General features: G+C 48.5%; 1 protein-coding gene across 1 annotated transcript in view; it reads left to right on the forward strand.

Moving 5' to 3' along the window:
• LOC132471549 (LIM and SH3 domain protein 1-like) overlaps nt 1-9279 on the forward strand; it is a 30567-nt gene extending 21288 nt beyond the window's left edge. The window contains exons 5-7 of the mRNA XM_060070672.1: nt 1265-1343; nt 3995-4092; nt 5575-9279. Coding sequence (XP_059926655.1) covers nt 1265-1343; nt 3995-4092; nt 5575-5748 — 351 coding nt within the window. The 3' untranslated portion in view covers nt 5749-9279. The remainder of the gene's footprint in view (nt 1-1264; nt 1344-3994; nt 4093-5574) is intronic.
• Nucleotides 9280-12555: the final 3276 nt, after the last annotated feature.

The following is a 12555-nucleotide window of genomic DNA, read 5'->3' on the forward strand; positions in this document are numbered from 1 at the left end:
AACCCTGACTTCTCGTTTCTTCATCTCTCACCAACCCCTACCTGCCAGGGATTCTATTCTCTGCCCCTTTTTCTTCGGAGTGATTAGCGAGGCGTATAACAAGCTGGGGACTGTTCCAAACAAACACCCTCACCCGCGCACACACACACACACACACACACAAACTCACACAGCCTCTCTCACACACACACACACACACACACGCACACACATTCACATAGCCAGACCATGCTGGGAACCGCGGTCTCACTCAACATATTGCACTTCATAACACTGACTGTCGTCTCTCTGTCTCCCAACGCGCACTGCTCCACGCCCCAGCACTCGCTGTGTGTGTGTGTGTGTGTGTGTGTGTGTGTGTGTGTGTGTGTGTGTGTGTGTGTGTGTGTGTGTGTGTGTGTGTGTGTGTGTGTGTGTGTGTGTGTGTGTGTGTGTGTGTGTGTGTGCGCACACACTAGCTTCACACAGTGGCTTCTTTCACTGGCGGGGGCTGCATCAGGGCTATAAATCTGACCGAGGCGGCCGTAGTCGGGTCCACTATCATCAGCCGTAAAAGCGCACGCGGGGGGGGGGGGGGGGGGGGGGGGGGGGGTGGAGGATGGCTGGGGAGTTGTGAGTGCACTCATAGAGGCCTCCCTCAGTCCCAGCCTGGTCCGGTCGCCCCCCCCCCCCCCCCCCCCCCCCCACCCCTGTCCGACTGTTATTTCCACCGCTGAATGCGGCCTTTGTGCCGCCGCCCCGACTGGGGTGTGATGTGGAGTCGAGTAGTCGGCTCGGACGTTTGTTTACCTGACCACACGTTTGTTGTTGACGTGTCGTTTCATTGTTTGGGTTCGTTTTAGGGTTTTACGACCGCTTGCCGGGGAAACTGTGGGCCGGGCTAACCTATTTGGGGGATGTTTTTTACACGCTTAGTCATGTCTTTTTTTTTTTATGTCTCTCCGTTTCCTAGCGGGTGATTTTATCGTTCACCGCGCCGCGCCAGCGAGTGCCTTCCTCGTTTCTGACTTCACCTTCCCTTCTGTGTGTCGTTCCACGTTGCTATGCAACTCTCTGAGCCCTCGCACTGCCTCTGGTCTCGATGTCATTTCCTGTTAGCGCAAGGCTGCTTCCAGGAGCCCTGCTGCACAGAGCGAGCATGCCCCACCTATCCTGGCCAGGACGAGTGTGGCGGGGGCGTGCGTAGGCGACACCTGGTGGCCGTGCGAGGAACTGCACCAAAGCGTTAAATTACAACTGCTGTTTTTGCCTTTCTCATTTTCAGATTAAGTACCATGAGGAGTTCGAGAAGAGCAGGATGGGAGGGGAGGCCCCGCCCCATCAACCTAGCACCCCCACCTCAGGTACCACACACACACACACACACACAGACACACACAGACACACACAGACACACAGACACACAGACACACGCACACAGACACACACTGTGACTGTATTGCCACTAGTTCTAACCCCGCGAGCCAGACAACATGAGGAGTAACTGGAACCGAAGGTAGAAGGTAGACCTGAAACCAGTTTGAGGAACTGGTTTCAGGGTCCCGTCCATGATGTCCGTTGTAGCTGGCAGCGTTCCTCCCAGGGGAAGTACCACAACAACAGCAGCAGCAGCAGCAGCAGCAGCTGAGCCGTGGCCTGGCCCTGGTTGTGGGCGCTGAGTGACACGGGGCCCCCCAGTGCCCGGAGGGCCGGGTGCTGGGTTACCACCAGTTGGTGGAGCCCCTCGCTGAGCCGTGACCCCCGTTTCAGGACATTCGCTGCAGACGTCCAGAACTTCACGCTTACATAAGACGTGTAATGAAGTGTCACGACTCCAGGAAGTGGATCCACTCATTACCCCCACCTCCCCCCACCCCCCCTCTTCCACTACCCCCGCTCTGACATCACTGCTCCCCAGAACAGCGTTCTGTAACGGTGGGAAAGTGCACTGGGCAGTCCCTGGGGGTCAATCCAGGCCAAAGGGTTTATTAAGTGTAACGTTTTAGTGGTCGGAAAAAATGAGGGTTGTTTATGAGAAGGAAAAGGATTGTTAATTAAGGACAGATGTTTTTAATTAAGATTAAATTATGGTTATGATGATGATTAAAAACTCACTAGCATGCCGGATTGGGCTAACGGGACTCTTGTTTGTCGTTGAGGTCCATCTGTGGGAACGGGAGGAGAAGACACACACATACAGTCTCTCACACACACACACACACACACACACGTACACACAACATGTACACACAGGAACAACATGTACACACAGGAACAACATGTACACACAGGAACAACATTTACACACACAGGAACAACATGTGCACACACACACACACACACACACACACACACACACACACACACACACACACACACACACACACACACGTACAACATGTACACACAGGAACAACATGTACACACAGGAACAACATTTACACACACAGGAACAACATTTACACACACAGGAACAACATGTGCACACACACACACACACACACACACACACACACACACACACACACACACACACACACACACACACACACACACACACACACACACACACACACAGGAACAACATGTACACACACACACAGAAACAACCTATACACAGACAGACAGACAGACGGGCGACGTTTCATAGGTAGTACGACGCAAAGCACTCTCCCCTGCCTCCCATGCACAAGCAAAGCCTGCTTATTATCGTTCTGTGGTGGTGGGGTGCTCTCGGGTAGTTTCTAGCTGGCGCTCCGGCCCCCTCCAGCTAGCGTCCGGACAGGAAGAGGCATTGTGGAGGGGCTTAGCGGCACCGAGGGAATGCCAGGCACCAGGTGTACACGTCTCGGCTTGCTCCGCCTCGGTATTCCGTTTGCTCCTCGTCTCCGTCTCTCCGTCTCACCCTGGGGGTCCTCCCTGTGTCGACGCTCTTAAAGGGGACATGTTGTCGATGTTACCTAGATGTATGACGGTTAGATGAGCAACGTTTGCCACGGTCCACTCGGTAGGCCGGTGGACCGGTCTATCCAGCACACATCTAGGAGGACACGCCCACCTGAGATGGCAGAAGCTGCACATTTTCGTAGCGGCTTGTAACGGCTAACCACGGGTCACACCTGGTGGTGTACTATGAACGTATGGAGTGAGGGCCGGAGGACATGACACCCGGGGAAGGCGGCTTGGTTTGAGGCTGCGAGCTGTGACGGTGGAGAAGGGAGGGAAAGTGGAGTGAAAGATCAGCAGGTAACCAGAACAGACTCTGCGTGTCAAAGGATTCGTCATTCGTTGACACATATCAAGTATCAAGTGTCACTCGATGCTACTGTGGGGCCGCAGCTGACATGGAACAGGTGTTTCATGGGAGACTCATAATGGGAGTGATACAGTGGGGGCGTCGATAGTTCTGTGAGTAAGCCGGAAGGGTTGACGTTTTGGGCACGGTTTCAGTTTTGTTGCCGTTCTTTAGACTTTTCCACATCAATAATGGAAGATGTTTCTTCCAGTTATCGAGCGTTTAATAAGGCATGAAGGGTCAGGCGACGGGCGGAGTTGGGCGGTGGTTTCCATGAGGACATCACGGGCAGGGATCTGTCAGGCTGTCTGGGTCACGCCACACTCACAAGGCTCACACTAAATACTAAAATACTAAAATACTAAATACTAAATTCTTTCTTTCTTTCTTTCTTTCTTTCTTTCTTTCTTTCTTTCTTTCTTTCTTTCTTTCTTTCTTTCTTTCTTTCTTTCCTTCTCTTCTCTTCTCTTCTCTTCTCTTTTCTTTTCTTTCTTTCTTTCTTTCTTTCTTTCTTTCTCTCTCAATTTTTTTCTCTTTCTCTCTCCCTCTCTTTTCTCTCCTTTTTTCTCTCCCCACATGTCTCTTTCTCTCCCTCTGTTTCTCTCTCTCTCTCTCTCTCTCTCTCTCTCTCTCTCTCTCTCTCTCTCTCTCTCTCTCTCTCTCCATCCACCTGTGTCCCTCTCCCACCTCTCTAACGCTGTCCTCCTGGTCGTTTCACAGCAGGCTACCAGCAGGCTGCGCCGTCTCAGAACTTCCACTACGAGCCGACCCCGGAGCCTGTCCGTCAGGCCGCCGCCGCCCCGCCCCCGAGCGCTGGGGTAGGTACCCCCCCCACCCCGCCGCCTCGCCCTCAGCCTGCCCACGGGGGCTAGTTTCCTAGCAGGTGTATCCAGTCTCATTCAGAGCTCTGGTTAGGGCGGCATTTCAGTGCCAAAAGTCGCAGGGGAAAAATGACTGCGCGCGCACAACTGACTCATGCGTCAACAATACATGTGTAATCATTTTTTTAGCATTTGTGCTTCATTCTTGGCAGTGAGAAGCCGCCATAGCTGGTGAAACCAGTTAGAGGCTGAGAAGTGAAATGCAATCCATTAGATTAGATTGGATAAAACTTTATTAATCACCCGTAGGAGAAATTAGTTTGTTGCAACAATGAATTCAAGCATGCATGAATGAATTCAACAATTATTCTGTCCCTGTATTAAATGGAATAGTTTTCCCATCTGAGACTTGCTTTCATTTGGAGGGTTCATTTGAACGGTTCGTATTGCACAATCCTCAAAACTAAATTCGAACATTCTGGAAAGAACGATTACTCAACACGTGTGTGTGTGTGTGTGTGTGTGTGTGTGTGTGTGTGTGTGTGTGTGTGTGTGTGTGTGTGTGTGTGTGTGTGTGTGTGTGTGTGTGTGTGTGTGTGTGTGTGTGTGTGTGTGTGTGTGTGTGTGTGTTGATCCTGTGTGTGTGTGTTGATCCTGTGTGTGTGTGTTGATCCTGTGTGTGTGTGTTGATCCTGTGTGTGTGTGTTGATCCTGTGTGTGTTTGTCTGTTCATGTGTTTTTGTTTGTCTGTTTTTGTTTTTCTGTTTTTGTGTGCATGTCTGTCTGTTGTCCCTGTGCGTATGTTCCTGTGTGTGTGTGTGTGTTGATCCTGTGTGTGTGTGTTGATCCTGTGTGTGTGTGTGTGTTGATCCTGTGTGTGTGTGTGTTGATCCTGTGTGTGTGTGTTGATCCTGTGTGTGTGTGTGTTGATCCTGTGTGTGTGTGTGTGTTGATCCTGTGTGTGTGTGTTGATCCTGTGTGTGTGTTGATCCTGTGTGTGTGTTGATCCTGTGTGTGTGTTGATCCTGTGTGTGTGTTGATCCTGTGTGTGTGTTGATCCTGTGTGTGTGTTTGTCTGTTCATGTGTTTGTGTTTGTCTGTTTTTGTTTTTCTGTTTGTGTTGTTTTTGTGTGTTTGTGTGCATGTCTGTCTGTTGTCCCTGTGCGTATGTTCCTGTGTGTGTCTGCTGGTCGTGTGTGTGTGTGTGTGTGTGTGTGTGTGTGTGTGTGTGTGTGTGTGTGTGTGTGTGTGTGTGTGTGTGTGTGTGTGTGTGTGTGTGTGTGTGTGTGTGTGTGTGTGTGTGTGTGCGTGTCTGTCTGTTGTCCCTGTGCGTATGTTCCTGTGTGTGTCTGCTGGTCCTGTGTGCGTGTGTGCGTGGGTGTGCGTGTCTGTCTGTTGTCCCTGTGCGTATGTTCCTGTGTGTGTCTGCTGGTCCTGTGTGTGCGTGCGTGTGCGTGGGCGCCTCCCTCCCTCCTCCAGAAGCGCTACCGGGCGGTGTACGACTACGCGGCGGCGGACGAGGACGAGGTCTCCTTCGTGGACGGGGACATGATCCTGGAGGTGCAGCAGATCGACGAGGGCTGGATGTACGGCCGCGTGGAGCGCACCGGCCAGCGGGGCATGCTGCCCGCCAACTACGTAGAGGCCATCTGAGGAGGGGGAGAGGAGAGGGGAGGGAGAGGGAGAGGGGGGGAGAGCTGAAGGTAGTGAAGGAGGAGGGGAAATATGAAAAGCCCAGTGCCATCTCATCTAGCTACTGCTTTCTCTTGTTTTGATTTCTTGTTTTCCTGTCTGTCCCGTGACCCCCACCCCTGACTAGTTGTCCGACCCCTTTCGCATCCCCCCATCCCTCGCTCCCTCCCTCCCCTCCTTCTGTATGCGTCTATTTCCTGTCCCTGTGCTGTTTTCTTTCTGTCGGTTTGGCCGTCTTCCCTTCTGGAGGTTTGTCCCTCCTCTGTTCCCTTAGCGTGGCATCATTCCCTTTTGCGCTGCCAAATACTCAACAGTCTTAAATGGAGTAACCTTCATACGTCTTATTATGTCCGGGCTCCAGCCGCGGTTTGCCACCTCGCATCCTAGCTGTAGCGCTAACAATCTTTCAAACGAAAACAAAAGAAAAACAACATTGCCAGGGGGGGGGGGGGGGGGGGGGGCGGTGAATGAATGAATGAACGAATGAATAAACAAATCATGTTATAGACCTCTCGTTAGCTAGCTGATCAACACTCAGTTGCCATGGTATCAGATAACTGCAGTTGCTTTTGTACAGACAGACAGAGAGAGAGCGAGCTTAAAGAAGGTGTGGGGAGTCAAACCTGTGTTGGTGTTTTGCTGTTTTTCCCCGTGTGCTCCTGGTTCCGTACTGGAAGACCGGCGGCGTTCTAACGAACCCCACTGGTAGACCAAGCCGGTCCCCAACGCGGGGAACCCCTATTTTGACTTGTGTACATTCCATTGAATTGACCACAATACCCTCAGCGCTGTCGCCACAGACAGACCGAATGAATCCGTCTTACCAGAGAGGTTTTGTATATATTTTTATTTTCAGACTCATCTCAAACTCCAAACTCCTTGCCTAGCAGGCACCCTGTGGGTATTGCGATTAAAAACTGGAATCATGGCCCGAAATCATGCATATCACGTGTGTAGAGAGAGAGTGAGTGGGGGGGGGGAGTGGGGAGGGATGGGGGGATGGGGACCTGTCAGAGTAGTAGCAGTCACCTGTGCAACCTCTCCTTCTGTTTTTAACCCCATTCCCCACCCCTTTCCACTCTTTCTAACACTGCTCTCATCCTACTCGACGGTTGCCAATAGCAACCCGCTGTCACTACTACGGCGGTGGTCCTCGTTGCCTTTTAAAAAAAAAAATCTTAAGCAGGAAGTGGAGTGGCGGGGGCGTGGCGGGGGCGTGGTTGGGGCGTGGTTGGGCGTGGTTGGGGGGGGGTTGTAAGGTGGGAGATGGGCAGACGCCTCCCCGGTCCTGCAGAGAGACAGTTTAGATTGGACACGGTTCAAGAAGGCAAAAGCACAAAGGCTGTGGTGTGAAATGTTAATTTGTGTGTTTTTTTAAATCATTGCATTCCATCGTTTGTTTTGTGTGCGTTTGTTTTGAGAGGGAGCAACCCAGTGTTGCGGCAGACGTGTGCGTCCGAGGTGTGTAGTGGTTGTGGGCGTCTTGGCGTTCTCGTGTTGGGTTTTCCTCCTTTTTTATGTCGTTTGTTTGGTTTTGTTTCTTTGCTTCCAATGTCATTGTAAGAGGCTTATTTTCATAAAAGAAAATGTCAACTGTATGCCATAATAAACCAGCGATTCCAATTTTGAGCCGAGGCTGGCTAGTTTCATCTGGTGACGACTGGATCTCTTGACTGACAATTGAGTCAACCGGCAGTTTGCTTGTTGTCAACGCGACATAAATCATCTCTATTGTTTCTTCGGGCTCAAAATAAAATGTGTATCTCTAGCTAATTGGTAATCTGAAACGAAATAAATTCAACCACAAAAATGTAAAGTTCGCTTCGGAAATGTTACTCAACCCTTCGGTCAGCACTAAAGGTCAAAGGGCGACAGTCACATGGTTACACAGCGGCTGAATCCTAGGACGACTCGAAAATATAATTCAAACGCGAGCTGATTGGAATTCAAACTAACCATCCAGAAGTCAAAACCTAACGCCCACAACCAATTCTCCCTACTTACTGACTGCAGGGTCAGGGTGGGAGGGGGCCCACCCTGACCAGGTACACACTGCTGCCCCCCCCCCTTCACCTGCTAGTTTCCCTGCACTCGGGACACTGTGACCTCCGTCAATCTCTCAGATATCTCTCAGACAGAAGAAGGTGGTGTCCCCGCATCCGCATATCGAAAGCAACAAGGTGCCCACTGTGTAGCTCTGTGACGGGGACTTTGTAAAGTTGTTCATGTATGTTAAGAAAACATAGGAGTTAGAGATTGTTTTTTGTTTACAGTCGTTGGTGCTAACGGAAAAAAAGGTTTGCTTGCATTTGATAAGATTACGATTATGGTTCACGGTTTGTGGATGTGATTGAGGGGGAAATGATGTTGGTTTCGAACAGTTGACTCGTGGGAAATGTAGTGTGGTGCAACACACGTCAAAACAAGTTAGCGTTGAATATTCATGCCCTTTTGTTTTCTGTGGCGACGCTTAATGGCTTCTGACAGCATTGTTCAATATGAACAGACGCTGAACACAGCCCACCTCAACATGGCTGCACAGAAGAGAGGAAATGTGTTGCATGCCTTGTGTTTTGCATTCCACCTCTACCAGACAACTGGACCAGAAATGCGATTTTAAGGTGACTAAAGAATAAATAGTTGGTTTGGCCTCGGAAATGAAGAAATTAAACAAAATGTAGGCCTACTGTGTTTTTTTTTTTATAGTTTTCTTTTTATCCAAGATGAAAATATAAATGCTAGTATTGCTTCTTTAAAAAGCAGCTGCCGCCTTGGAACTTGGTGGTTGCCGTTGTAAATGTGGGTGACACGTGGTGCCAAAGGTGTAGCCAAACATAAGCACCGATGATGGAGATGCCGTGAGGGACGGGGGGTGTGTACCAAGACTGGGAAGTCCTCAACCTTCCCGCCCTGACAAGTCGACACCACCCTGTTGAGTGAGGGACTGACCAAGATGTCAGTCCAGGTGTTGACCTATTTTATTTTCTGTTTTTGCGCCAATTACGCTCTATGCTCCTACCGTGGAACCCCTCCTCTACTGTAACACGATGTTGTCTCGTGGTCCCATGGTTGCCATCCGGTCGCCCTCCCTCTTTTTGGTGTCTTTGCTCATCCTGCAGCTCGCAGCCTTCCCCCTCTCCTCTCCCTCACTGCTTACCCCTGTTAGGCCTTCTAGGTTTCTGATCAATCATTCCCTGCTCCTGTGATCCCGGTTATATAGACGGTTACGATACAAAACGATGTAATCCACCATACCCAACCCTGTACTCCAATGCATTGTGTGCGCGTTCCATCCTAAATGGGTTTGTTTTGATATATTTTTTAACAAAAAAAGTTGATGACCGCGTGTACACTCACCTGTTCACGGGATGTCCGATTGGAGAATACGATGGAGTCTGAGGACCTGACGTCATTTCTTGTTGCCCTGTTACAGCACTTCAAATTGTACTTATGATTCTGCAGATTCAATAAAATGTCTTTTTTTTTCTCAGACTATTTGTCTCTGCGACGTCATGCGTTGGGGGTCGCATCTTGACCGAATGCAATTCTGAGATCCATACATTCAGGAACATCAATTATCAGTTAACATATTCTTATTCTATAGTCTAATTATATTTCTTAAGTGAGCAGTATGGCTTTACGTGAAATACACGCTCATACACGGATAGATCGCGTCCCACTCCCTAGCAGCGCTCATCTGTACTGCAGACGAAGGGATTGCAATGCTTTATCATTTGACACAAGATAGGCTTATAATGGATGAAGAATACAGTAGTAGGATGACGTGAGGCCATGCCAATGCACACACTTAATGTGCATTGGTATTCACCGAATGGCCTACTCCCCATCCGACTTGACCTGGACTCATCTGGCTGTGGGGAGGAGGAGGGGAGGCGAGGCGAGGAGCTTCTGCAAGGGCTTGTTTCCGATCTGTGCCGATCTACGTCGGGGTCTTTCACACGTCGCGGCTCGCCGGTTTTTTCCTCCGCATCCTTCGCGTCCTCACACATTGTCATCATGGTGGACATTTTGATGTTGATGTTTTTCGCCATCATGGCGCTTGTATTTCTGTCCTACATCATCTACATGTTGTGATGGGAGAGATGAGGAGCGAGTGGATGGGAGGAGAAAGAAGAAGAAGATGATGATTGGGGAACCTCCGGCGGTCCTGCTTCGCAGCACGGACAATGGTGAGAACGATTAAATTATTATTGTATCGTTTTTCATAGGTTAAAGGAACTGTTTGAATAAAGGTCGAGAATTTTGCATACTCTTCGGCCAATTAGACCTGGAATGAAATGCATGGCATGCAAAGCTAATCATGAAGATATTTTTTCTCCAGTTTAGCCCATTGCACGGTGGTTATGTTAGGACGGGATGAAATGATGATCGTCCATACGTTTTCCATAAATTAAAAAATATACCAACTGCAATGTGTTTCAGGGCGGAGGGCTTGTCCTTAATGAAGTTCACCGGGTGCTCGAAGGGGACCCCAGAGAAAGTGGGATCCCAGAGCAAGTCGGACCCCAGAGCATGTCGGAACCCAGTGCAAGAGGTGGACGATAATGAGAAAACCCGGACACTTAATAGACTCCCACCACTGTTTTCTTGAATCTCTTTCTGTGTAGGCTACTACTGCCGTTCGAACACGAGTTATTATCATGTCCTTGCGTTATTTAATCCGGAACCTATGGAAGAAAACACAATATCTGTCTATTTTATGTATTACAGAAGTATAAATCGTCCTTTTGATGCCACTATGAATTAGCTGTCGCTTACATGGACAGGCTGCACTCCCCTGCGCATGCGTCGTTTCTTGTAGGCTGGTTTCTTACCCTGTTTTTCCTTAGTATTATATTGTCCATGGACTGTCTAACTGTTTGGTTTCCACGGGTCTGATATGTGTCACAGTCACGTTGCTTTGTCCAAGTATTGCCATACTGGTGATGACTTTCAAATCCTAATGGTATGCTATCCATCTCAGTCATTTATTGAGAAGGGGAAGTAAGTCACAGTGAAATATCTCGACGTGGCTCCTATATGATCACTGGGCTATAGTATTGGATTATAATTGTGATTTATTAGCTTCATTTATGTTCAGCCTTTCACATGTCAAACAGTACGTGTAGGCCTTATCCTGCCCATCGTATGATAATTCATAAAAATAAAAAATGCACAATGAATCGCTTTTGGTTTTGCGTTTCAGTCCTGATTATGTGGTTTTACTAAAGTACAAGAGGATGTGAGCTAATTAAAGAATGCTTTGATTTAAGCCCCGCCTCTTTCGGGACACAATCGGTGCTGTTTTTTAGTGGAACTGTACGTCTCAACATTCTATGTAACAAAAACAACTTGTTTAGAATGTAGGATATATAAGGTTTATTTCTTTCCAACATATTATTTTGAAGTGTACATTGCTTCAGGTATCTGTCACGCTATACTGTTCAATATGCGAGTAAGTGTCGAATAGGTAAAAATGGAAATGTGTAGGTAGCCTACTTCTATGTGAATGTGCACCTGCCGTTCCTACTGACACGCACCGTGTCTTTGCCACGTATGCAGCATTAGGTCGTCCTTCTAGCGACACCTTGCGGTCAATATGATCCATAGAACGACGTTACGCCCAAATTGTTTTGGTCAGTCGTGTTAAGTAATTTTCCTTGAGATATTTTGCTTTGCCTTTTAGAGCATCAAAATTCCCGGTTTTTCCCCAGATTTACATGTATTTGCAATATATGGTTTGAAAATAAAAATAGAAAAAGAGGCAGACCGACTATTTTCTGCCCTTCTTTCTGACCTATAGATGGCACTGTTTACCCATGATATACTGATTCAGCTGTTGGATCACACATAATAGAGAAGTTTTAAAAAATAAAGAATTAAACAAAATTATATGATGACAAAAACTGCTTGCAGATTTCCGTCGCTCAAAATAGGCACTTTTCCTTGACCACATTTTCTAATCAGAAAAGCCCTACCATTGTTCAAGATACAAGGGAACAGGTCAACACAGCAGTCCAGCCCAACGTAAAGCCTACACACACACAGGTGTGAACCAACTCTCTCCAGAACCCTTTGGGACGTATTCAACCACACTGGTGAATGTCCAGAGAAGCATCGATGTTGTGATTGTACTCAACTTTATTATCCCTCCGTCTGCATTCCAGCAGGCATTTGTTGCTGAATGGCGGCGAGGTTGCCAAGGAAACCCAGACTAAACTCCTTTCTCCCTTTCTTCTCAACCACAGACTGCGGGAGTTTCCCTTTTATTCACAAGCTGGCTTATTCCCTATTCCGGTTATTAAAATAGAAAAGAAAAGGCCCCGTTATGTTGGGATTAAATAACTGCTTAGCCGCTCATGTTGGACAGATGGTGGGGGCGCAGAAGGACGGCTGGGCCGAGGGCTTTTCTTTGGAGTAGCCCCTACACAGAAACATTACTGGGCTTTTTACACACGTGTTGGGATAGGAAAGCACCCTTCAACCCGAGTCTGCTGAGCTACAAGTGACTCCAGGTGTGGCTGACTTTGATGAACGGACTGGTATATTAGAAATAAATCAATCTTCATAAAGGGCTGATATTAGGCCACCAGGCGTGAGGGGGATAAGCCATTACAAGCCCTTTGAAAAATCTGCTGTTTCCTGTGTTTTAGTGACGTCATAAGTGGGCGTGTCCACCTAGATGTATGCCGGATAGATCGGTGTACCAGCCGACCCGGTGGACTGTAGCAAATGTTGCTTGTCTATCCATCAAACATCTAGGAGAAA

Source organism: Gadus macrocephalus, chromosome 2, assembly GCF_031168955.1.
Source record: "Gadus macrocephalus chromosome 2, ASM3116895v1".
Lineage (NCBI taxonomy): Eukaryota > Metazoa > Chordata > Actinopteri > Gadiformes > Gadidae > Gadus > Gadus macrocephalus.